Source organism: Gossypium raimondii, chromosome 11 (genome assembly GCF_025698545.1).
Source record: "Gossypium raimondii isolate GPD5lz chromosome 11, ASM2569854v1, whole genome shotgun sequence".
In the NCBI taxonomy this organism is placed as follows: domain Eukaryota; kingdom Viridiplantae; phylum Streptophyta; class Magnoliopsida; order Malvales; family Malvaceae; genus Gossypium; species Gossypium raimondii.
This window is the reverse complement of record NC_068575.1, coordinates 18,680,920-18,704,742: the sequence shown is the minus strand read 5'-3', so window position 1 is coordinate 18,704,742 and position 23,823 is coordinate 18,680,920. Positions and strand designations below refer to the sequence as shown.

General features: G+C 36.0%; 1 protein-coding gene across 1 annotated transcript; it reads right to left on the bottom strand.

The window, feature by feature from the left end:
* Positions 1-255: 255 nt before the first annotated feature.
* LOC105804384 (NADH--cytochrome b5 reductase 1) lies at positions 256-22,552 on the bottom strand. The gene is made up of 7 exons (XM_052623595.1): positions 22,473-22,552; positions 22,266-22,356; positions 22,104-22,180; positions 4,662-4,743; positions 1,601-1,690; positions 881-946; positions 256-797 (listed from the first exon to the last, which is right to left on the bottom strand). The coding sequence occupies exons 1-7, from the start codon at positions 22,550-22,552 to the stop codon at positions 771-773; spliced, it is 513 nt and encodes a 170-aa protein (XP_052479555.1). The 3' UTR covers positions 256-770.
* Between the last annotated feature and the right edge of the window lie 1,271 nt (positions 22,553-23,823).

Below are 23,823 nucleotides of genomic sequence, written 5' to 3'. Positions count from 1 at the left end.
AGAAGAAAAAATATAAAAAATAATAAAAAAGAAAGAAAACACAGATACCCACTATCTATCTCTTTTCCCCAAAATTACGCCCTTCGACTGCTCATGTCCAACATGGCTATTAGAGTTAACGTTCAGTATGTAAAAAGAAACTAGCCGCAGCCGATCAACTTCAAGATTGCATACACATTGAAAGAGATGCAAGAATATAAAATATTTATATATGGAATGCACATGAAAGTTACATCACATATCAGAACAGCTCAGTGAATCATGTAAGAATACCATTAATTAGTCTAAAGTGATACTTATATTAAGATTGTCAAATCACATACCATTTGCATTACCAAATCAGAGGAAATGGTATCTGTTCAGCTAAATGGAGTGAGAAAGGAGTATCATAGATAGAAATTTCAAAAGCCATATGCTTTTCTAACAGGCTCCACTATGTCATGTTCTCCCCCCTTTTGTTTTTTAAGTACCCGTATCTGAAACATGATTGGGCATCCAAATACATTGAAAAACTTGAGACCATAGCTAAATCAGACACATACTCATATCCGAATCTCATCCCAAGCCCGTGTAACAGCCACTATGCCTGTCCTTTCTACGTATGAAGATTTTTTATACTTTAAAAAATAATTCTTGTGTTCTAGTCAAAGCAGAAAAGTTTTCTGGCATTTACTATCCTTCATTCCGAGAAAAGCTTATCAGTATTATCTGTCATATTTGTACTTGCATTGCGGCTATGCATGAAAAAGGGGAGAAAATAGATCGGGACTTCATATTCCGATAAACCTTCTCTGCTCCTACGAGATTTACAGAAATCTGAGCCAGATAAAGAATGAAAGAAAACATGTTAGGAGATAGCCACATGAGAAAGGCAACAAACCTGGTTCAAAACGTAGTAGACTTTGAAGCGACCAGGGTACTTGGCAACAAGGCTATCCAACTCTTCCTGCAAATAAACCACTTGAATTTCACTTCTTGATCCATTTTCTAACTCTTGTGAACTAGTCACTAACCACCCATGCCCGTATTTCATCCTCAGTGTGTACATTCACAGCAGCCATAATAATCATTGCAAATTGAATGTACAACATTCAAAAATAAATAAATCTATTCAAGGAAACTTGGAATGTGGTCTATAATAATGATAACATGGAATGAAAATTATAAAATCCTCCATGATGTTTTTTATTATTTTATAAATTAAAAGTTCGAGTCATTCCAAGTCCTACGAGGTGACCCTAAAGGCCCTGCCCGGGGTAAGATATAAGCACCAACAGGCATGTGATCTGTTGGTAGAGTGTTGGGACTCTTAGTTCCAGAGACCAGGGGTCACACCTTGGAGACATCAGAAAAAAAAAAAAAAAAAGTAGGACATAAGCAAGGGTTTGGGCCAATCATATGCTCGGACCCTACTACACCATAAAAAAGGGTCAGGCCTAGTACACAATTCCATTCAGGGCCCAATATAGCTCAGCATTGCTCGTAGAGACGAGCTATTCTATTCTCCATAATGGAAGACAGAAGAAGCCTGTCCGGGGTTTGTTACTTCGAACCAATTGAGTCGTTGAAAGATAAAAAAACAAAGTAGAAAGTAAAATACCTTCAAAAGAATGTCCTCATATGGAACATTGGCATAAATAAGGTGTACGTTTGTCATGTCTTTTGGGTTCTCCAACATGACTCTGGCTAACTAATCACAAACCAAAACCAGAAAACAAATATCGGAGACATGTTATACAAATATTTAAAATTTTGCAACAGGCTAAAAATAAAAACATGTGGCAAGGCAACATGTCATTGATAGGACCAAATACATTAAAAGAACTAGTTGACAAATGATTGACATACTTGGAATGTAAGAGCCCATTTTTTATCAGGCCCAAATATTAAAAATTACAGTCTAACAAAAATAGACCCAATCTAAAAGCCCAAAACTAATAACAGCCCAATAGCCCACAAGACTTAAAAATTTTCAGCCAAACCTCAAGTCCCCTAGCGCCGCAAGCTTCCATGCGTGGCCTCCTCGTCTGCCACACCTCCAACGCACGCCTCTGCCACTGCGTCTGACACCTCGGCCGCCTCTACCACTGCTACCTGCAAGGAAAGGTGAACACGCAACAACCAAGAAGCCAAGCACAAGCAGACAACAGAAACAAACAAAAATAGTAGAATAGAGAGTTGTTCAAATCGGCTATAAAGGCCTAGATCAGATCCTTGTATTTTTTTACGCGCACCAGTTAATCGAAAACAGAACAAAGATTCGAAAAGGTTGAACGATCTTTTTTTTTCTCTCTGTTTTCCGTTTCTTTTCATTTTATATTTTATTTATTTGTCCAAATCTTTTAAAAATCAGTTTAATAAATAATAAAAGGATAAGAAAAGGAAAGAAATCGTACCTGGAATCGCCCCGCAGGCCGCCGCCGGAGATCTCTTTCTTATCATCGGATTCGGGTCAAAAGGGGCGCACGGGTTCCCTTTTCTTCGGCCTTCAGGTCAGGAAGGCCTGGCCTTCGAGCGTTTCTAAACGGGGCTGAAAAGCCCATCTCTTTGTGTCGTCGGTCGCTAGTCGACGGCGGCATAGCCGATCGCCGAAGGAACCCCAGGCCGGAAGAGGGGACTGCGTGAGAAAGAGGCCATGGGGACTCTCTCTGTTTTTTTTTAAATGATGTTAAACTACTTTTTGGTGGTCTTTTAGTTTTTATATCAGGCATAATACGGCGCCGTTTGAAGGGGAGACCTGCGCATTCTTGCCCTAACGGGTAATTCGCGCCTTTGGTCCCTCCAATTCTGCGGCACCTTCAATGTAGCCTTTTATTTTACTAAATTTCGGCCATAGAATTTTGCGCCTGTTCCAATCCAGTCCAGCGCAAGAACAATGCGCATAAGGGATGGGGAATATGCACAGTCAGTCCCTCATGTCCTCAGCACATTTCATTTCGGTCCCTCGCTCCGTTTTTTTGAATTTTTTAATTATGCCCCTCAATTTTATTCTGATTCCAATCATGCCCTTTACCTTTTAGCTCCATTTTTTTTATATATATTCTTTAAAACTTTTTCTTTTATTATTTAGGATTTGCGTTTATGCATTATTTTATTTCAAATTGTTTTAGATCAATTAGTATTTATCTCAAATTTTATATTTTATTTATTTCAAATATATGTGTGTGCACTATCCATCTTAAATTTATATGTACTATGTAATTTAAATTGTTTCTCATGCTATTTATTTTGATATTCTTTATATTGTTCATTTCAAACTGCTTTATTTTATTTATTTCAAGTTTTTATAAATTAAGTGCTTTATACATTATTTTATCTCATGATGAAATATGTTATATATTATATATATATGTTAATTATTTTGAAATTGTTTTATACCTTTTTTACTCTATTTTTTTCCTTTAAATGTTTTATTTATTATCCATTTTAAGATTATTTGTCCTTATTTCACGATTTTTGCATGTACATATGCATTATTCATTTTAAAATTTTTCATATATAATATTTTGAATTATTTTGTATATAGTTGATTCTCAAATTTCCCTTTTTACAATATTTATTTAAAACTTGTTTATTATTATTTTAAAATTGTTCTACATTTTATTTATTTTAATTTGTTCTATACCACTCATTTTGAAATTGTTATATATGTTATTTAATTCATTCGTCTTTAATTATTAATACTAGTATTCAAATAATGTATGTTGAGTGTGTATTGTCATTGTGTGTACCATAATTAGTTTACTCGTATTTTCATATTATTGTCATACATTTGTGTAATTATCCATGTATCATTATTCCATGTTTATTATTATATTGCTATTTCACGCCATCATATTGTAAAATAAACTCCGACATAGTTATCCAACTTAGGTTACTTTATTTTATTCCAAACAAAATAAATGCTTACCTTCAAATAGATTACCCGCTATTATTCAAAATGGAATTTTGCTAAATAAGGCAATATTTTGCATTTTGGAAATTCGAGAAATTGTACCCTAACTTACTGGGTCTCGATTTTCTCGTTAAACCTAAGTAGAAAAATATCCTTTTAAATTTCCAAACACATAAAATTCTAAAAATAAATGTAATATTCTATATCTAGAAAATTCGAGAAATCGTGCCCTAACTTATTGGGCTTCGATTTTTCTCGTTGATTCTAAGTAATCGAATATCTTTTTAAAATTAAATAAATAAGGTTTAAATAAGAAGTGAAATGCAAACTCACTCTCAAAATATGAGATGTCGAGTCCTAACTTACTGGGTGTGACATCTTGTTACTTTGAGATAAGGAGGCATTTTCCATTTTTGATTTAATTAAAGCATTTTAAAATCAACATTAATAAAAGAAGATCGTATTTTAAATCTTTTCAAACTTTCAGCTTTCGACATAAAGACATTAAATAATCAACTAACGTACTAATTTTGGGCGTATTGAGGGTGCTAACCCTTCCTCGTGCGTAACTGACTCTCGAACTCGTTTTCTAAATTTCGTAAACCAAAATCGTTGTTTTGATAAAATCAAATTGTTTATTAAAAATAACCACTTTTCAAGGTGATCTGATCACACCTCATCAAAAAGGATTGGTGGCGACACCCGTTTTCGTTTTCATTTTTAAAATCCAAGTTTACACTGTTTCATTCAAAAAAATGGTGTCAACATGGAACATTAGCGTAATGCCAGAGCCTCCCGCAATCATCCCAAATGCTCTAACTTGACCAGGTTTATACCTGAACCGCCCCGTGTAGAAACAATTAATGGAACGACATTAAGAAAATTATAACCAAAGGTCAATTCTCAAGTTGAACAAAATTCAGACAAGGCAAAAAAAAGCCCTAGGCAGCAAACCTTCAATAATACAAGGAAAGCGTTTAAACAAACATGATGTGTTTGTATTCTATACGAAATGCATTGCAATGGTAAGGTTGTAATTTATGGAGAAAATCTAATATTTCAGGTTGCAATTGTAATACTCAATTCTTAGCCCGAGTCCAAAACTATAAATGAATACCAAATTTAAATTACAAACCCCAGCCCAATTACAGTGTGGCCCAAAACAAAAATTTTCAAAGAACAGCAGAAACCCTAGGAAGCTTTCTTTCTTTAACGCCGCAGCAACTGCCCCATCGCCCCCACTTCGCTGCTCGAACGCACAATAGCCCCGCACAACGCACGTCTTTCACGTACCTGCAATAAACCACGAGCCACAAACAGCAAGAATAACAGAAATATAGCGAAGAGATTTTTTTTCTTTTTTGGTAAAGATTCGGCTATAAAAGCCGATTGATAAAATGGGGTAAGACGAATATTGTATCGAAAATATTGAAAGATACGAAAACAAAGAATCAAGGAACAATTTTGAAGGTGATTTGTTTTTTTTCCCCTTCTTCGATCTTTTCTTTTTTCATCGGTTTTTATCTTTATTTCATATTTTAAAAGATAATAAAATGAAAAGAGCGCTTACTTGGTTTCGAGTGTCGTATGCAGTGGTTCCACGATTGGCACAACGGCGGCGGCATGAAGGTGCTAGGGTCGAAACCCTAGCAGACGACTCATATCCCTTTCTGTTTTTTTTAAAAAAAGAATGAAATAGAATTTTTTTTAAGAAATTTTTTGGTTTTTAATAATATAAGCAAAAAGCTGCCGTTCAGTGAGGCAGGATCCGCACGTCGACCCGACCCTCAAGCAGGGTCCGCGCGCTCTTGCCCTAAATAGGAAATTTTCGTTTTTGATCCTTCTGATTTGTTTCGTTATTTTAATTTGTTTTCTTTATTTTCTGAATTCCCACCGTTTATTTACAATTTTCTTTTTTTAAATCCCTTTAAAACGCAGTGTTTGAAAGGTTTGGGTAAATTCCCGATTGGCCCTCCAGGTTACGCGCACTTTGGGTAAATTCACTTGTATGGATTTTCTTCCTATTTTATATATATTCCGCTTATGTAAACTCTATTTTTAACTCTATTTTGGATCTATTTCAAACTTATATATATTATTTAAAATTGTTGTACGTTTAATTTATTATTTCAATTTCCATTCTTTTAAGCAATTTGTTCTCTAGTTTTTTTAAACTTGTACATTTTGTGTATGTTAATTTACTTGGTACTTCTTTAGGATTAATTCTTAGTTCATTGGTATGTTAATATCAATTAAATACATTTTGAGTCGGCTTTATAATGCATTTCGAGGTTTCGGGAAATAGGATCCTAACTTACGGGGTATTGATTTCCATGCTAGCTCGAAATGACCTTTTTCAAAAGCATGTGTTTTTAAATACAATTAAAGGCAAGTTACATGTCGCCTTTGGGACTTCGAGGGATCATACTCTAACTTACGGGGTTTTGACTTTCTCATCGAACTAAAATGGCTAAATATTTCTTATCTTTCAAAAATCGCTAAATTTCAATAAAGTTTTTAAAGGTTAGCTCATTCTTGAGGATTCGAATGTTGCATCCTAACTTACAGGGTACGACATTTCACTGCCTCGAGGCGAGAAGGCCTTTTACACTCGTTCAAATTTATCCAAACGTTTTTTTTAATGTATAGTATCAATAAAATGGGAGTCATTTTTTCTAAAAATCTTGGATTTTCATCATTCGACTATAAGACATCCATTAATCAACTAGGTACCAATTTTGGGCGTTTCGAGGGTGCTAATCCTTCCTCGTGCGTACCTGACTCCTGAACTTATTTTTTTCAAACTTCGTAGACCAAAATCGTTATTTTAGTAAATCAAATATTTTAAGGTGTCCCGATCACACCTCGAAAAAAGTATTGGTGGTGACTTCATTTCGTTTTCAAAGTCAACGGCCGTTTTAAAAAAAGTGGTTTCGACAGCTTGGCGACTCCATTAGGGACTCCTTAAAGAGAGTCGAGCCATAAATTGATTAATTTTTGTCATTTTGTCGAAAAATTAAAATTGGTTTTAAATCACAATTTCCCTTTTGCATTCATTGGTTTTCATCATGATATGATTGCTTAATTGGTTTAAGTCTGTTAGTTTATTTGCATTTTACATTTCATGGACAATTTTACCCCCTAAGTGGGAGTGAGAAACTAGTCCTTCGTGAGGTTTTCACCTCCGTATAGGATAATGGATTGCTTTCGGGATACATCTGTTCCTATGCCTTCGTGAGATCTCCATCTCCGTATAGTCATAGGGAAATGTATTCTCCTGAACCGAACTTGGTCCATATGAGCCTATAATGGGTGAGGATCGAGGAATCTACTGGTTCAGGTACCTGTGCTCTAGAACCCAAACCACATATAGTGAACCTTAGGAACTCACCCTAGGTAGAATTACTCTTAACCTTAGTAGATACCTGATTAGGAGTTTTTACTATTACATGGTTGTATTGTATTAAATTGATACTGACTTTTTGTGTTTTACTCTGATTTCATGGCATTACAATTACATGTCATTTCATTATAAAAAGGCGTTGGTTTGTATTCGGTTGCTAGATAGAAAGTTTATCATAAAAAAGGGGTTTTTTTGATAAAGTGGAGGATAATGCGGCTGTTCGAACTTGGTCTGAGATAACACAACACGGAAAAGGTGATATCTTGTCTGAGGGATATGTATCGAAATTATGAGACTTCACCCGTATTAGCGTAACTTAGAACAACTTGCAAGAGTTGAAGGAAATTTGGGATTAGTGGAATAATGATGTTAGACAGTTATTCTATGCTAATTATGGGGATCTGCCTTATTTGCTTGATATGAAAGTAGACAAGTGTCTGTTTTGGGCTCTCTCCCAGTTTTGGAACCCTGTCTACGGTTGCTTCATGTTTGGGGAGGTCGATTTGGTACCTACAGTAGAGGAATATGTGGCTTTACTTCGGTGCTCGAAGATTCAAGTGGACAGAGTCTACTCGAAAGCTGTAAATGTACCGACCTTTTCGAAGAAGCTAATGAATATAACTGGGATGAGTGAGCAGTGAGTTACAGCTCGGATCAAGCAAAAGGGGGATAGCAAGTGTATTCATTAGAAGAATTTGAATGACCTTATGCTAGCACACCCAGATACGAAGAAGAGGGTAGATGTCTTTGCTTTGAGTATATATGGTTTGTTTGTCTTCCCTAAGGCTTTGGGACACGTTGACGAAGCGGTCACTGACTTATTTGATCGAATTGATAAAAGAGTTACACCAGTCCTAGTGATTTTGGCAAAAACTTTCAGGTCACTGAATGCATGCCGAAAAGCGAGTGATGGTAGATTTATTGGATGTATGCAGCTCCTACTTGCATGGTTCCACAGTCACTTTTGGAAGGTTGATAAGGTTTCATATCGGGTCTTTTCTGAAAATTATTCTCCATTGAAGGAGATAGTTGCTACACCAAGGAGGGATGATCTCTCAGAGAAGAAATAGATGGCCATTCTTCAGAACCTGTAAGAGGAAGACGTCAAGTGGAGAGCTCCGTGGTTGCTTCTGGATGAGATCTTGTATCGGTGTGGAGATTTTGACTAGGTTCCTCTGCTTGGAATTTGGGGAGCTGTTGGTTATACACCATTGCTAGTGCTCAGGCAATATAGGTCAAGGTAATTTGTATCTGCAACTCAGGGACTAGCCAAGTGTGAATTCTCATATAAGCGTGATGGTTACAAAAAGAAAGTTCGTGAGATGTCCAATGCATGGAATCGGACTCACCGAATGAAGAGATTAGCTGTGGGTCCAATGACAACTCCCGAGTATAATGAATGATGGGTTAAAAGGATCAATAATAACGTTCCTGGGCCAAGTTCAGAAAATAGTCAGTCGATAGAGGAACATTTGCGGGTTGTCCCTTCTGAGTTGGAGATTATAAAGCAAGATTTTGAAAGAAAAATGCAGAATTAGAAAATAAGGTAGAGTAAATGGAAGAGGAAAAGATGAATTTGAGACTGGATGTAGACGTTCAGAAACTTAAGACCGAGAAATTAAAGAAGGTGAAAAATAAGGCCGAAGAAGATCTAGATAGCTTGAAGACGGATTACAAGAAGCTGCGTCTGTCAATGAGAATTACTGGGCTTGGAAAAACTTCAGAGCAGTGGCGTGAAGAGATTCGAGAAGAAAGAAACAAGTCAGGCAGAAACAAGTCAGACAGATAGGAAAGAAAATTCCAAGAGGTTCAAGCACGAAATGAAGCATTAGAAAAGAGCTTGTCAGAGAGCCAAAAGGAAAAAGGCAAACTAAAAGACAGAATGGTTGAGTTAGAAGGGTCTATTCGTCAATATAGAAGTCGAAATTCTGTAATAGAGTTGAAAGCGAGTCTAAGCAAGATTGAAGAGATGAAGAACATAATAGAAAAGTTAGAAACAACATTGCGAAATTGTGAGGTCTGGATTGAGTATCTGGAAGCAAATGAAGGTCGTCAGAATGAGCAACTTCACTACTTTCAAGATCAAGTTAGAAACAGGGATCATGTTATGGGAGAAGCTGTAACTCAGATTCGAGAGGTAGCAGATCACTTGCAGACTTTAGCAGTACAGGCTAATACGTTGAGCGTGAAGTATGAATTGGAGTCAGACCAAGGACAAGAGTTGGCGTCGTTTCTTAAAAGGATTAATGTCTTGAGTATTAGGACAAAGCCTTATTTGTAGTCCATTTTATGTAAAGAGATTTATTTTCTATTAAAGTTTTCTAAACGTAATTGAATCAGAATTGACGTTTTTTTGCATTCATTTTCATACATTGCATCATATGCATTAAAAACTATTAAAAGGTTCCAATTGATCAAAATCATTCCTCAGTTAACCTGGAAGCCAACCAGCCAACCAAACACCGTTACGGTACACGGGCAAAATCAAAAAATATGGACCAAAGATTGGAAAGGCTCGAACAATTCTAAAAAGAAATACAAGATCAACTTTAGCAGTAAATGCAAGAGTAGCTCGAGAAGATTCAGTAGAATATGATGGACAAGATAATGGAATCTCAAGGAAATATGATGACTCGGTTAACGCAGTTGTTGGCTGAAAGAAAGGATAAAGGGAAAAGCCTTATGGCCGATGTTGAAGAGGAAGGTAATGATGGACCTCTCTATCCTCCAGGATTTACTCCTCCACATGTGCAGACCCAGGCTGAAGTATACCCGCGCAAATCTTCTGTCACAATTAGGCCTCAGCAGTTTCAGACCGACGCTTCGAGGTTAATAAATTTTCAAGTCGAATCAGACTTTAGCCTTGAGAATAATCCTGTCAATCCTGTTATCCAATTTTGATGAGGCGGTCGAAAAAGAAAAAATGAAAGAAGAATTACCAAAGTAATTAGAGGAAAGGTGGAAGTGGGTTGAAGAGAAATTCAAGGCAATAGAGAGCACTGAGAGATATCACAGGATGGATGCTAAGGATCTGAGTTTGGTTCCAGATTTGGTGCTCCCTTACAAGTTCAAAATACCATAATTCGAGAATTATAATAGAACCAGTTGCCCTGAAGCCCACATCACCATGTTTTGTAGGCGAATGACTGGGTATGTCAACAACGACCAATTATTAATACATTGCTTCCAAGATAGCCTCATAGGGGCATAATCAATTGAGCCGTGCTAGGATTAGTTCTTGGAGGGATTTGGCACAGGCTTTTATGAAGCAGTACAGTCATGTGGCAAAAATGGTTCCTGATAGAATTACCTTGCAAAACATGGAGAAGAAGTCGAACGAAAGTTTCAGGCAGTACGCACAGAGATGGAGGGGGGTTGCAGTTCAGGTCCAGCCACCGCTCCTTAAAAGAGAAATGACAATGCTCTTTATAAATACGCTGAAATCCCCATTCATTACACACATGTTAGGAAGTACCACAAAAAGCTTTTCTGACATAGTCATGAGTGGTGAGATGATTGAAAGTGCTATAAGGAGCGAGAAGATTAATGTTGGAGAGAATAACAGAAGGCAAGCCTCAAAGAAAAAAGAAAATGAGGTGAAAAACGTGAATACATACAAAAAATCAATTACGGTGAATCAGCCAAGAAAGGTAGTGGCTAATCAACAGGGTTCATCAAAACAGGAATCTGGTGTGAGGCCAAGTACTGAGAGGCCCCATTTCACACCAATTTCAATGTCATATAAGGATTTGTATCACAATTTATTCAATGCACACGTTGTTACCCCTTTTTACTTGACCCCTTTACAACCTCCGTATCCCAAATGGTATGATGCGAATACACAAAGCGATTACCATGCAGGAACTACGGGGCATTCCATAGAAAATTGTACTACTTTTAAAAAGCTTGTTGAAAGGCTCATCAATATGGGTGTTGTCAAGGTAGATGATACATCTGGTACAGGAAATCCGTTACCCAATCATACTGATAGTGGGGTAAACATGATGAGTGAAAATATGGGGAGAAGGGTCAAAGAAAGTATTGCTGAAGTGAAAACCCCTTTGAAATGGGTTTGGGAAGAAATGGCAAGAAGAGAACTAATCATCTCGGATTCAGAGGAAAGTTGTGAGACCAAAAATTATTGTGAGTTCTATCATGATGTGGGACACAAAATTCAAAGATGTGAAGAATTCAGAGTGTTGGTCCAAAGCATGATGGATAGTAAAGAAGTAGAGTTTTATGAAGAAGCGGAGGAAAAAGGAAGTATATGCACGTCAGAATCAATGATGAGGATTCCGAAAGTAGATCATCCTGTGATTATTATCTCATGCCCTAAGGTTAACGAGGTTAGGGGACAGATGACACTGAAGATTGTAATTCAAAAACTAGCAAATTTCTCATATAGGGATAGCAAAAAGATCTCCTGGAATTATGGGTGCAATATAACAATCCCAGGAGAGGAAGCTTCGGTCAGTATTACAAAAGAAAACCAAGAGACAGGTTCTTATACGAGTAGTGGGAAGCACTACGATTTGATAAATGCCCGAGCAGAATCGGTGGAAGGAAAAATTTTGACAGCAGAGTAAAAGAAGGAGAAGGCAGTTGAATCTAAGCCATTGATTAATGAGCTAATAAAGGAAGAAGAAGCCGCTGACTTCTTGAAATTTTTGAAGCACGGTGAGTACAATGTCGTAGAGTAGCTGCATAAACAACCAGCTGACATATTTGTGTTAGCTTTGCTCATGAGTTCAGAGGTACATCGAAATGTGTTGATGAAGGTGTTGAACGAAAAATATATGGCTAATGATATTTCTGTCAACAAATTGGATCGGTTGGTCAACAATATAAGCGCCGATAATTTTATCTTCTTCAATGATGATGAAATACCATCTAGAGGTATGGGGTCCACTAAAGCTCTGTACATTACTACTCGGTGCAAATGGTACATGTTGCCGGGAGTGTTGATTGATAATGGATCCATATTGAATGTATTGCCCTTATCCACTCTTAATAGACTACCTGTGCATAGTTCACATATGAAAACGTGTCAGAATGTGGTAAGGGCATTTGATGGAACAAAAAGGAGGGTTATGGGAAGAATTGAGATACCATTGCTGATTGGCCTAAATACTTACGAGGTGGACTTCATTGTAATGGATATCAAGCCTTCCTATAATTATTTGTTGGGGAGACCTTGGATACACTCGGCAGGGGATGTGCCTTCATCACTGCATCAAAAGTTGAAGTTAGTGTCAAAAAGACTATTGGTGACAATAAATGCCGAAGAGGGTATTATCACATCAATAACTAGTGATGCACCATACGTGGAGACCGATGATGAGGTAGTGGAATGTTCTTTTCGGTCCTTAGGGTTCGTGAATGCAACGTTTATTGCTAAGGGGAATAGAATCCCAGTGCCAAAGATATTCAAGACTAGAAAAATTAGTCTTCAATTGATGGTGGGAAGAGGAGTTGTACCGGGAAAAGGATTGGGAAGACATCTGCAAGGAGGAGTTGATGCACCAGTGCTGAAAGATAAGTTTGATCGTTTTGGCCTAGGCTATAGACCAGACATAAAACAAAAGAGAAAGGAAATAGAAAAGAGAAGGGAGAGAAGAAGGGCACGCCTAAGTGGAAATGAAGTTAAGTGGGAGCCTATGGCTTTTCTTCACTTATCCAAGACCTTTGTATCAAGGGGTTCATTTATCTTGAGCAAAGAATACTTAAAGACGAAAGTATTGAAGAAATCCTGGGAGATGTTCATATCAATGCCATAGACACAATTGAAGAAGGGACCTTGCTAGATATTCGCCCTTATGAACCTCAGAGCGAGCTAAACAATTGGAATGCGGAAGTGATCCCTATAGTTTTTAGAGCTTGTTCAGAGTAAGTTCAGAACATTCTAGTTGTTTTTAACTTAAAAATAGGAATTGCTTTATGGAATATGCACATGTTGAACGTTATGATTCTAATAAATACATTTTTGCATTCATTTTCGAGCCAGTAGTCTTTCATTCTTTGCAAGTAATTATTCTTTCATTCTTTTTTCACATCATTTTTTTCATTTCATTCATAATCATATTGTGCAAATAATTATTCATAAATTCATACATTCTCTGTATATTCTTTGGCACCTATCATAGGTCCTCGGATATCAATGATATGAGTGACGCTACTTCAACTCAGAATCACCTTTTGAGCAAGACAGGTGTTTAGAAGGATCGCATGATTTTGAAGATGACGTAGACTGTGGTGTATCTCTGGACTTATTGAGAATGGTAGAATAAGAGGATAAGCAAATCCTACCTCACAAGGAATCATTGGAGATTGTGAGCCTATAGGAAGGACAAGTGGTAAAGATCAGAACTGACATTACCGCAAAGACAAAACGAGACCTCACCGAATTACTCTGTGAATTCAAAAATGTCTTCGCATGGTCATACCAGGATATGCCTGGGTTAAGCACTGATATTGTGGTACACCGTCTTCCTATTAAGGAATATTGCAAGCCAGTTCAGCAAAAGCTCAGAAGAATGAGGTCCGATATTATGCTAAAGATAAAAGAAGAAGTCAAAAAGCAATTTGATGCTGGGTTCTTGCAAGAAGTCAAGTATTCAGAATGGGTAGCCAACATTGTCCCTATCCCTAAAAAAGATGGAAAGGTACGAATGTGTGTGGATTACAGGGACTTGAACAGGGGCAGTCCAAAAGACAATTTCTCGTTGCCTCACATTGACACTTTGGTGGATAATATGGCAGGCTATTCACTGTTTTCTTTCATTGACAGCTTTTCTAGATGCAATCAAATAAGGATGCATTCGGAAGATATGAGAAAGACCACATTCATCACTTTGTGGGGGACGTTTTATTATAAAGTGATGCCCTTTGGGTTAAAGAATGTGGGAGCAACATATCAAAGAGCCATGGTGACCTGGTTTCATGACATGATGCACAAGGAGATTGAGGTTTATATTGATGACATGATTGCAAAATCCAGAACTGAAGAGGAGCATATTCAAGTCCTGAAAAAATTGTTTTTGAGACTAAAAAAATTCCAGCTCAAGCTTAATCCAACAAAATGAACCTTTAGAGCCAGATCAGGGAAATAGCTGGGTTTTATAGTCAGTGGAAAAGGAATTGAGGTCGACCTAGACAAAGTCAAGGCAATACAAGATTTGCCTCCACCACACACTCAGAAAGATGTACGAGGTTTTCTAGGAAGATTGAATTACATTGCTCGGTTCATTTCGCAACTAACTGAGAAATGTAACCCTATATTTCGTCTTCTGAAGAAACATAATCCGGGTGTATGGGATGAGGAATGTCAGAAGGCTTTTGACAAAATAAAACAGTATTTGTCTAATACTTCAGTGCTATCACCATCTAGTCCGGATAGGCTATTAATACTGTATTTAATAGTGTTTGACAATTCCATGGGGTGCGTGCTAGGCTAACATGATGAAGCAGAAAGGAAAGAAAGGGCAATATACTATCTCAGCAAGAAATTCACTGATTGTGAAACGAGGTACTCGTCTATCGAGAAGTTATGTTGTACCTTGGTTTGGACAATTCGGAGATTACGGCAATATATGTTGTATCATACGACTTGGCTGATTTCAAAGTTAGACCCCTTAAAGTATATGATGGAGTTGACTGCTTTGAATGGGAGGATGGCCAGATGACAGATCTTGCTTTCTGAATTTGACATAGTGTATATGAGTCAGAAGGCCGTGAAAGGGAGCGCAATAGCTGACTTTTTAGCTAGCAAAGCCTTGGAGGATTATGAGCCTTTGAACTTTGATTTTCTAAATGAGGATTTGATGTATATGGTAACCACTGAAAAAAATCCCCAAATGGATTATGTATGGAAGCTAAATTTTAATGGAGCCTCAAATGCTGTGGGTAACGGAATTGGGGCAGTCCTAATATCTCCAAGCGGAGATCATTATCCTATTGGTAGCAAACTGGATTTTGATTGTACGAACAATATGGCAGAATATGAAGCATGCATTATGGGCATTCGTGCAACTATTGAACGTAAAATCAAAGTGCTAAAAGTGTATGGGGATTCCGCGTTGGTGATATATCAACTCAAAGGAGAATGAGAAACAAGAGACCCTAAACTGATCAGTTATCAAAAGATGGTTCTTGAATTGATGAACGAGTTTGATGACATCACTTTCTCTTACCTCCCACGAGACGAAAACCAGATGGCTGATACATTAACCACTCTAGCCTCTATGATTTGAGTGAACAAGTTAGAGGACATGAAGCCTATTCAGATGAGCATTTTTTAAACCCTGGCTCATTGCTATAGTATTGAGGAAGAAGAAAAAGATGACTATCCTTAGTACCTGAATATACTGCAATATGTGAAAAATCGTGAGTACCCAGATCGGGCAACGGAGAATGATAAGAGAGCATTGAGAAGAATAGCCATTGACTATGTCCTAGATGGGGAGATCCTGTGCAAAAAGGGGAAGGATCAGATACTGTTAAGATGTGTGGATACAGTGGAAGCTAGAAAAATTCTAGAAGAGGTCCATGAGGGTATCTGTGAAACACATTCAAATGGTTTCACAATGGCTAGGTAGATCATGAGATTTGGGTACTATTGGTCCAATATGGAAAGAGATTGCATTAAGTATGCTAAGAAGTGTCATAAATGCCGGATTTATGGTGATAAAATGCATGCACCTCCTTCACCTCTTCATGTTATGACTTCTCAACGGCCTTTCTCCATGTGGGGTATGGACATCATTGGGCCAATATTGCTGAAGGCTTCTAATGGGCATCGTTTCATCTTTGTGGTTATTGACTACTTTACCAAGTGGGTGGAAGCTGCTTAATATGCAAATGTCACGAAGTCAGCAGTTAGCAGATTCTTGAAAAAGGAGATCATATGTCGATATAGAATGCCTGAGAGGATCATATCCGATAACGCACTGAATTTGAACAATAGCACGATAGTGGAGGTCTGCAGTCAATTCAAGATCAGACATCATAACTCGTCGTCGTATCGCCCAAAGATGAATGGCGCGGTGGAAGTAGCCAATAAAAATATCAAGAAAATTGTAGGAAAGATGACTGAGACTTATAAACACTGGCATGAGAAATTACCATTCGCCCTTTTTACTTATAGAACGTCTGTCAGGACTTCGACCGGGGCAACACCTTTCTCTCTGGTTTATGGGATGGAAGCAGTTTTACCTATTGAGGTTGAAATTCCTTCTCTCCGGGTATTGGCTAAGTTGAAATTGGATGAAGCAGAATGGGTCTAATCTCGATACGATCAGTTGAACTTAATAAAAGGAAAAAGGCTAAAGGCTATTTAGCACGGTTAGATGTATCAAGGGGAGTGATGCGAGCCTACAATAAAAAGGTTCGTCCTAGAGAATTCCACAAGGGGAAGCTAGTGTTGAAAAAGATCCTTCCTATACAAAGGGATTTTAGAGGAAAATGGATGCCAAATTAGGAGGGTCCATATGTTGTAAAGAAGGCCTTTTCAGGAGGAGTTTTGATCTTGAGTGAGATGGATGGTAAAGATTTGCCAAACCTTGTAAACTCAGATTCAGTTAAGAAGTACTTTTCTTAAAAAAAAAAGAAAAAAAGGGAAAAAAATGGAGAGGCTAAGGTGAAAACCCACAAAGGGCGCCTTGAGACCAAAGAGGATTTGAGTTGAAAACCCGAAAAAGGGCGGCTCAAATGTTGATCAAATGGGGCATCCAGTGATCTTGCTATATTTGAGTCAGTGGGAAAGGGGACTCAACATCTTGGGGCATCGACAGGGTACTGTTGATCTTCTAAGCACATGTCAAACTCAGAATGGTCTTCAGAAAGTTTGCACAGAGAAGTTTAAGTTGCGATATCTGGGGCGCCTAGCCTTTTCACTATTTATATTAAATTTGTTGTCTTGGAATACTTCATTCTTTTTCAAGACACGTGTTTCCAATTAATTTCTCTTTTATTCTTATTCTTGATAATTTATTCATCTAGAGTTTTGTTTTCAATAAAATTTCATCTTGTCCATTGTGATAATCTTTTTCAAGCATTTTCCATTGAAATAACGATTAATGGGCTAATAATACTTTCACAAGGGAAGTTTGCATATTACTCTAGAAGTTTCTAAATAATATAGGGACCTGAAACAGGGAAAAAGTTTAGAACACACCAAGTTCAAAAGTTGAAAATGTCTAAAAAGAAAAATTCTAAAGTAAGACTATCTTTTCGAATTTTGTTGTCCAAACACTGACTGAATAAAACGACAAGATGTTGTGTTGGTGACAAAGTTCCAATGAACAAACAAGCAATGATCACCTTGCAATAAGAAGAGGTTTCCTCGGAGAAGAAAATTCTTCATTTGTGCCTAGGCATTTGGTATTACACCCTGAGAATGGTGTAAAAGACCAAAGGGCTTCACATTTTGTATCCTGGATTTCCAATAGGAGAGGATTGAGAAAAAGCCATAATTTTTATTTGGTGTCTTAGTGGATTTAGCTTTGAAGTTCACAGTGGGGGGCAATCTAATTAAGTGTTTCTTCGGAGATGCTAATTGAGCAGGAGGACGTTGTGGCGCGTCAGTGATACAGCTTTAATAAACTTTGAGTAGTGACTACCTAAGTGTTAAAAAGGGATCATTCTCAGAAAAATGATATTCTGCATTCATTCAAATGTCTTTCATGCATGTTTAGTAAGGAGCATTTGATTCATTCTGATCATGACATCCTAATCATTAGGCATAATTAGGTTCATTATACAGGTCATGTTCCTCAGGGAACAGATCGGTGAAACCACAAGTCCTATCTCTCTGAAGTTACAGTGGAATGGATTGAAGACACCAGTCTTACTTTTCTGGCATTGCAGTGGAACAGATTAAAGTTAAAGGTAGCAAATCTTGTTTCCCTGGCATTGCAGTGGAGTAGATTAAAGCTGAAGTGGAACGGATTAAAGCTGTGGGTAGCGAATCCTATCTCTTTGGCATTACCCTGGAACAGATTAAAGCTAAAGGTAGCGAATCTTGTTTCCCGGATGCTGCAGTGGACCAGATTAAAGCTGAGGGTAGCGAATCTTATCTCCCTGGCGTTAAGACTTGTAATAGTTGAAGTGGAGCGGATTAAAGCTGTCGGCAGCGAATCCTATCTCTTTGGCATTATCGTGGAATAGATTAAAGCTAAAGGTAGCGAATCTTGTTTCCCAGGCATTGCAGCGGAGCAGATTAAAGCTAAGGGTAGCGAATCTTATCTCCCTGGCGTTAAGACTTGGAATAGCTGAAGTAGAGTGGATTAAAGCTGTGGGCAGCGAATCCTATCTCTTTGGCATTACCGTGAAACAAATTAAAGCTAAAGATAGCGAATCTTGTTTCCCGGGCGTTGCAGTGGAGCAGATTCAAACTGAGGGCAGTGAATCTTATCTCTCTGGCGTTAAGACTTGGAATAGCTGAAGCGGAGTGGATTAAAGCTGTGGGCAGCGAATCCTATCTCTTTGGCATTACTGTGAAACATATTAAAGCTAAAGGTGGCGAGTCTTGTTTCCCTGGCGTTGCAGCAGAGCAGATTAAAGCTGAGGGCAGCGAATCTTATCTCCCTCGCGTTAAGACTTGGAATAGCTGACGTGGAGCGGATTAAAGCTGTGGGCAGCGAATCCTATCTCTTTGGCGTTACAGTAGAACAGATTAAGGCTAAAGGTAGCGAATCTGGTTTCCCTGGCGTAGTAGCGAGTAGATTAAAGCTAAAGGCAGCAAATCTCATCTCTCCAGCATTAAAATTGAAGAAACCAATCCTATCTACCTGAAGTTGGAGTGGAGCAGATTAAAACCACAGATCTTATCTCTCAGAAGTTGCAGTAGAGCATATCGTGTCCAGTCTTATCTCTCTGAAGTTGCAGTAGAGTAGATCGCATCAAGTCTTATCTCCCTAAAATGACAGCGAAAAAGATTAAAAATAACAAATCCTATCTCCTTGAGGTTGTAGTGGAGTAGATTGAAATTGGTAGCCAACCGTATCTCCCTGAAGTTGCGGTGGAGCAGGTTGAAGCAACAAGTCTTATCTCCTTGAAATTGCAGTGGAGTGGATTGAAGCACCAGATTCTATACCCCTGAAGATGCAGTGGGTAAGAACGAGGCTACTTGAAGAAAAGAAGCACTGAAGAAGTTGAGGCTCGGTAAGACCGGGCACAATTGGGTTTTTTAGTCTCTGCTTTGTTCCCGTTACAAGACAACGAGCAAAGAGGGGTAGCTGTAATACCCAATTCTTAGCCCAGGCCCAAAACCATAAATGAATACCAAATTTAAATTACAAACCCCAGCCCAATTACAGTGTGGCCCAAAACAAAAAATTTCAAAGAACGACAGAAACCTTAGGCAGCTCTCTTTCCTTAGCGCCGCAGCAACCGCCCCATCGCCCCCACGTCGCTACTCGAATACACAGCAGCCCCGCACAGCGCACGTCTTCCACGTACCTACAATAAACCACGAGCCACAAACAGCAAGAATAACAGAAATATAACAAAGAGATTTTTTTTTGTTTTTTGGTAAAGATTCGGCTATAAAAGCTGATTGATAAAATGGGGTTAGACGAATATTGTATCGAAAATGTTGAAAGATACGAAAACAAAGAATCAGAGAACAATTTTGAAGGTGATTTCTTTTTTTTCCCTTCTTCGATCTTTTTTTTCATCAGTTTTTATCTTTATTTCATATTGTAAAAGATAATAAAATGAAAAGAGCGCTTACTTGGTTTCGAGCACCGTATGCGGTGGTTCCAAGGTTGGCACAACGGCGGCGGCGTGAAGGTGCTAGGGTCAAAACCCTAGCAGACGACTCACATCCCTTTCTGTTTTTTTTTAAAAGAATGAAATAGAAATGTTTTTTAAGAAATTTTTTGGTTTTTTATAATATAAGCAAAACGGTGTCGTTCGGTGAGGCAGGATCCGCGCGTCGACCCAACCCTCAAGTAGGGTCCGCTCGCTCTTGCCCTAATGGGAAATTTTCGTTTTTGATCCTTCTGATTTGTTTCGTTGTTTTAATTTGTTTTCTTTATTTTTTGAATTTCCCCCGTTTATTTTCAATTTTATTTTTTAAAATCCCTTTAAAACGCAGTGTTTGAAAAGTTTGGGTAAATTCCCGATTGGCCCTCCAAGTTACGCGCACTTTGCAAATTTGCCCTCTGTTTCAATTTATTTTTGTTTTTTTAATTATGTTTTGATTACAATTTAATCCTTTGTATTAGTTTTTACTAATTAAGTTTAATAATAGCTTGCTATTATTATTATTATTATTATTATTATTATTATTATTATTATTATTATTACTCTATTGTTATTATTTTCATTATATTATATTTTACTATTATTCTTAGTATTATAGATTTGTTTATATTTTCATTTATTTTTCAAATATATATTTATTATTTTACTATATACTATTTTATTTTAGAATTACTTTGTGTATAGTTTTATTTCAAGTTGTTTTGTATATTAATTATTTTAAAATTATTTTCACATAACATTTATTTAAACTTCTACTACTTATTAAATCATTTTACTCATCTTAGTTTAAATTCTCTTTCTTTTTTGTTCACTGCAACTTTATGTATATGTTAATATGTTAATATGCATATATTATTATATTAAGTTCTCCATTTTATATGTATTACTTCTCTAGACTCATATATATATATATATATATATATATATATATATATATATATTTACGTCACTTGTATGGATTTTCTTCCTATTTTATATATATTTTCCGCTTATGTAAACTCTATTTTTAACTCTATTTTGGATCTATTTCAAACTTATATATATTATTTAAAATTGTTGTACATTTAATTTATTATTTCAATTTCCATTCTTTTAAGCCATTTGTTCTCTAGTTTTTTTAAACTTGTACATTTTATGTAAGTTAATTTACTTGGTGCTTCTTTAGGATTAATTCGTAGTTCATTGGTATGTTAATATTAATTAAATACATTTTGAGTCGGTTTTATAATGCATTTTGAGGTTTCGAGAAATAGGATCCTAACTTACGGGGTTTTGATTTCTATGCTAGCTCGAAATGACCTTTTTCAAAAGCATGTGTTCTTAAATAAAATTAAAGGCAAGTTACATGTCGTCTTTGGGACTTCGAGGGATCATATTCTAACTTACGGGGTTTTGACTTTCTTGTCGAACTAAAATGGCTAAATATTTCTTATCTTTCAAAAATAGCTAAATTTCAATAAAGTTTTTAAAGGTTAGCTCTTTCTTGAGGATTCGAATGTTGCATCCTAACTTACAGGGTACGACATTTCATTGCCTCGAGGCGAGAAGGCCTTTTACACTCGTTCAAATTTATCCAAACGTTTTTTTTAATGTATAGTATCAATAAAATGGGAGTCATTTTTTCTAAAAATCTTGGATTTTCATCATTCGACTATAAGACATCCATTAATCAACTAGGTACCAATTTTGGGCGTTTCGAGGGTGCTAATCCTTCCTCGTGCGTACCTGACTCCCGAACTTATTTTTTTCAAACTTCGTAGACCAAAATCGTTATTTTAGTAAATCAAATATTTTAAGGTGTCCCGATCACACCTCGAAAAAAGGATTGGTGGCGACTCCATTTTCGTTTTCAAAGTCGACGCCCGTTTTAAGAAAAAAAGTGGTTTCGACAGCAATAAAAGCAAGATAAGTAGCTCGCCTAAAAAAAAAAGTTGTTGCTAACACCAAAAGCAATGTTAACAAAGAAACATGCAGGAAATGGAAAGGAGTACACTATAGACAAGAGCACTCTATGCATTCATATTTAAGAAACTGTATACCTTGAGACCCTTCACAGCAAGATAATCACCAACACGCAACTCTCTGAAATGGTGTGACATCCTTCCTTGAGGATACATCTACTTACAAGAAAATTTCCATCATACAATTAGAAAATATCGCACTAAAGTTCGCTCCAACCAGCAAGAAATTTCAGGAAAGTACCTTAATAACTAATTCAAAATGACCAACATCAGAATCCAATGTAGTAAGCGTATATGGTTTAATAACCTCCTCACCTTGGCTATCCTTGCCCCTGTTAAGATGAGAAGCATCTAACTTGCATAGTAGTCCAGTTCGCAAGCATTTGGGAAGTATCTAAAACCATAATCTAAGAAGAAATACAAAAAGGATGAATACAATAAACTGAACCTGCAACTTATATGTTGTTCGATGGTAAGACCCAAAACTAAAGTAGGAGTCTTCCTATCGTTCAGGTTCATTCTTGACATTTTTAGACCTCGAGTGAAATAATAATTTGGACCCTTTTAAAAAAAATTATAAAATGTAATATAATAAAATAAAATCATACTAGTAATTTTGTTAAAATAATACATCAAGTGAATAACTAACAAAATTAAAAAATATATATATCTCACCAACTCAACTCCATGTGTAATAAGATTTATTATTATCAAATGGCATAATTATATTTTGCACTTAAGTATTATAATATAAATTCAATACTTAATATTTTAGCACTTAATTTTTATTTATCAAACAACCCATTAATTAAGAAAAAAAACATAAAAAACAATTATTTTAAAAAATAGAAATGTTATTATAAATGTTTTTTTATTTCTAAGTTTTCATGTAATTTATTTAAATAAAATAATGTAAATCACAAAAACCCCTTTAAAAATCTTCTTTATCTTGAAAATCTAACATAATTACTAAGATAACTTAATTTTTTTATTTCTTTCAGAAATAGGGTGATGTGATATAATTCCTATTAGATTATATTATGGCTATTGAGTGAAAAATAAAACTATGTGTAATAAATAAATTCAAAAAGAATAAAATAAATAATAAGTAAAATTTTGATTGAATGGTAAATTATTAATGTAAAAAAATTAAAAACGTATGGGTTTAAATTTTATTGTACATGTATTTTTTTCTATTTTCTATATAAAAGATATACAATGCCAAAATAACTTTAAAATAATACAATTTATTTTATAAAATAAGGGTGTTTTTATATATATTTTTAATTAAATTGATACCCAATTAACTATGGCATCAACTCAATTGAAAGCTTTATAAATATAAAGATATTTAATAGAAGAATTTAAATAAAATTAATATTCTTATTTAAAAATTAGATAAATCTATTAATAATCACAAATTCTTTAAAATGCAATTTAAAATATAAAAAATAGTGTTGACTATTTTCATTATAAAAAGAATTACAGATATCTCCATAAACAATTAAATTAAATTCAAAATATTTTAATTATAACAACTACGAAAATAAATTCAAAGATAAAATGTCTTTGCTCTTCTTAGGCACACTTTCTAAAATAATTAAACTTATTATTATATCAATTTTAATATATCTATAGTTATTATTATATTTAAGTTTTTGATTGGATTGGTATCATAAATTTATTGGTTACAAATTTAATTAAAATTGACTAAAACTCATTCTTTTGCAAAGTTTGATATACTACTATGATCATACTTTTCTATATATATATTAAATCTATAAAATTATTTTAAACAC

What these genes read in the sequence shown, in the direction of transcription:
- LOC105804384 (XM_052623595.1), bottom strand. Translation starts at nt 22,552, where the DNA reads ATGTCAAGAATGAACCTGAACGATAGGAAGACTCCTACTTTAGTTTTG. An exon ending in GCATTACGCTAATGTTCCAT is followed by an intron (nt 1,691 to 4,661) that starts GTTGACACCATT and finishes GTTTGTGATTAG; the next exon opens with TTAGCCAGAGTCATGTTGGA. An exon ending in ATGAGGACATTCTTTTGAAG is followed by an intron (nt 947 to 1,600) that starts GTATTTTACTTT and finishes GTTTATTTGCAG; the next exon opens with GAAGAGTTGGATAGCCTTGT.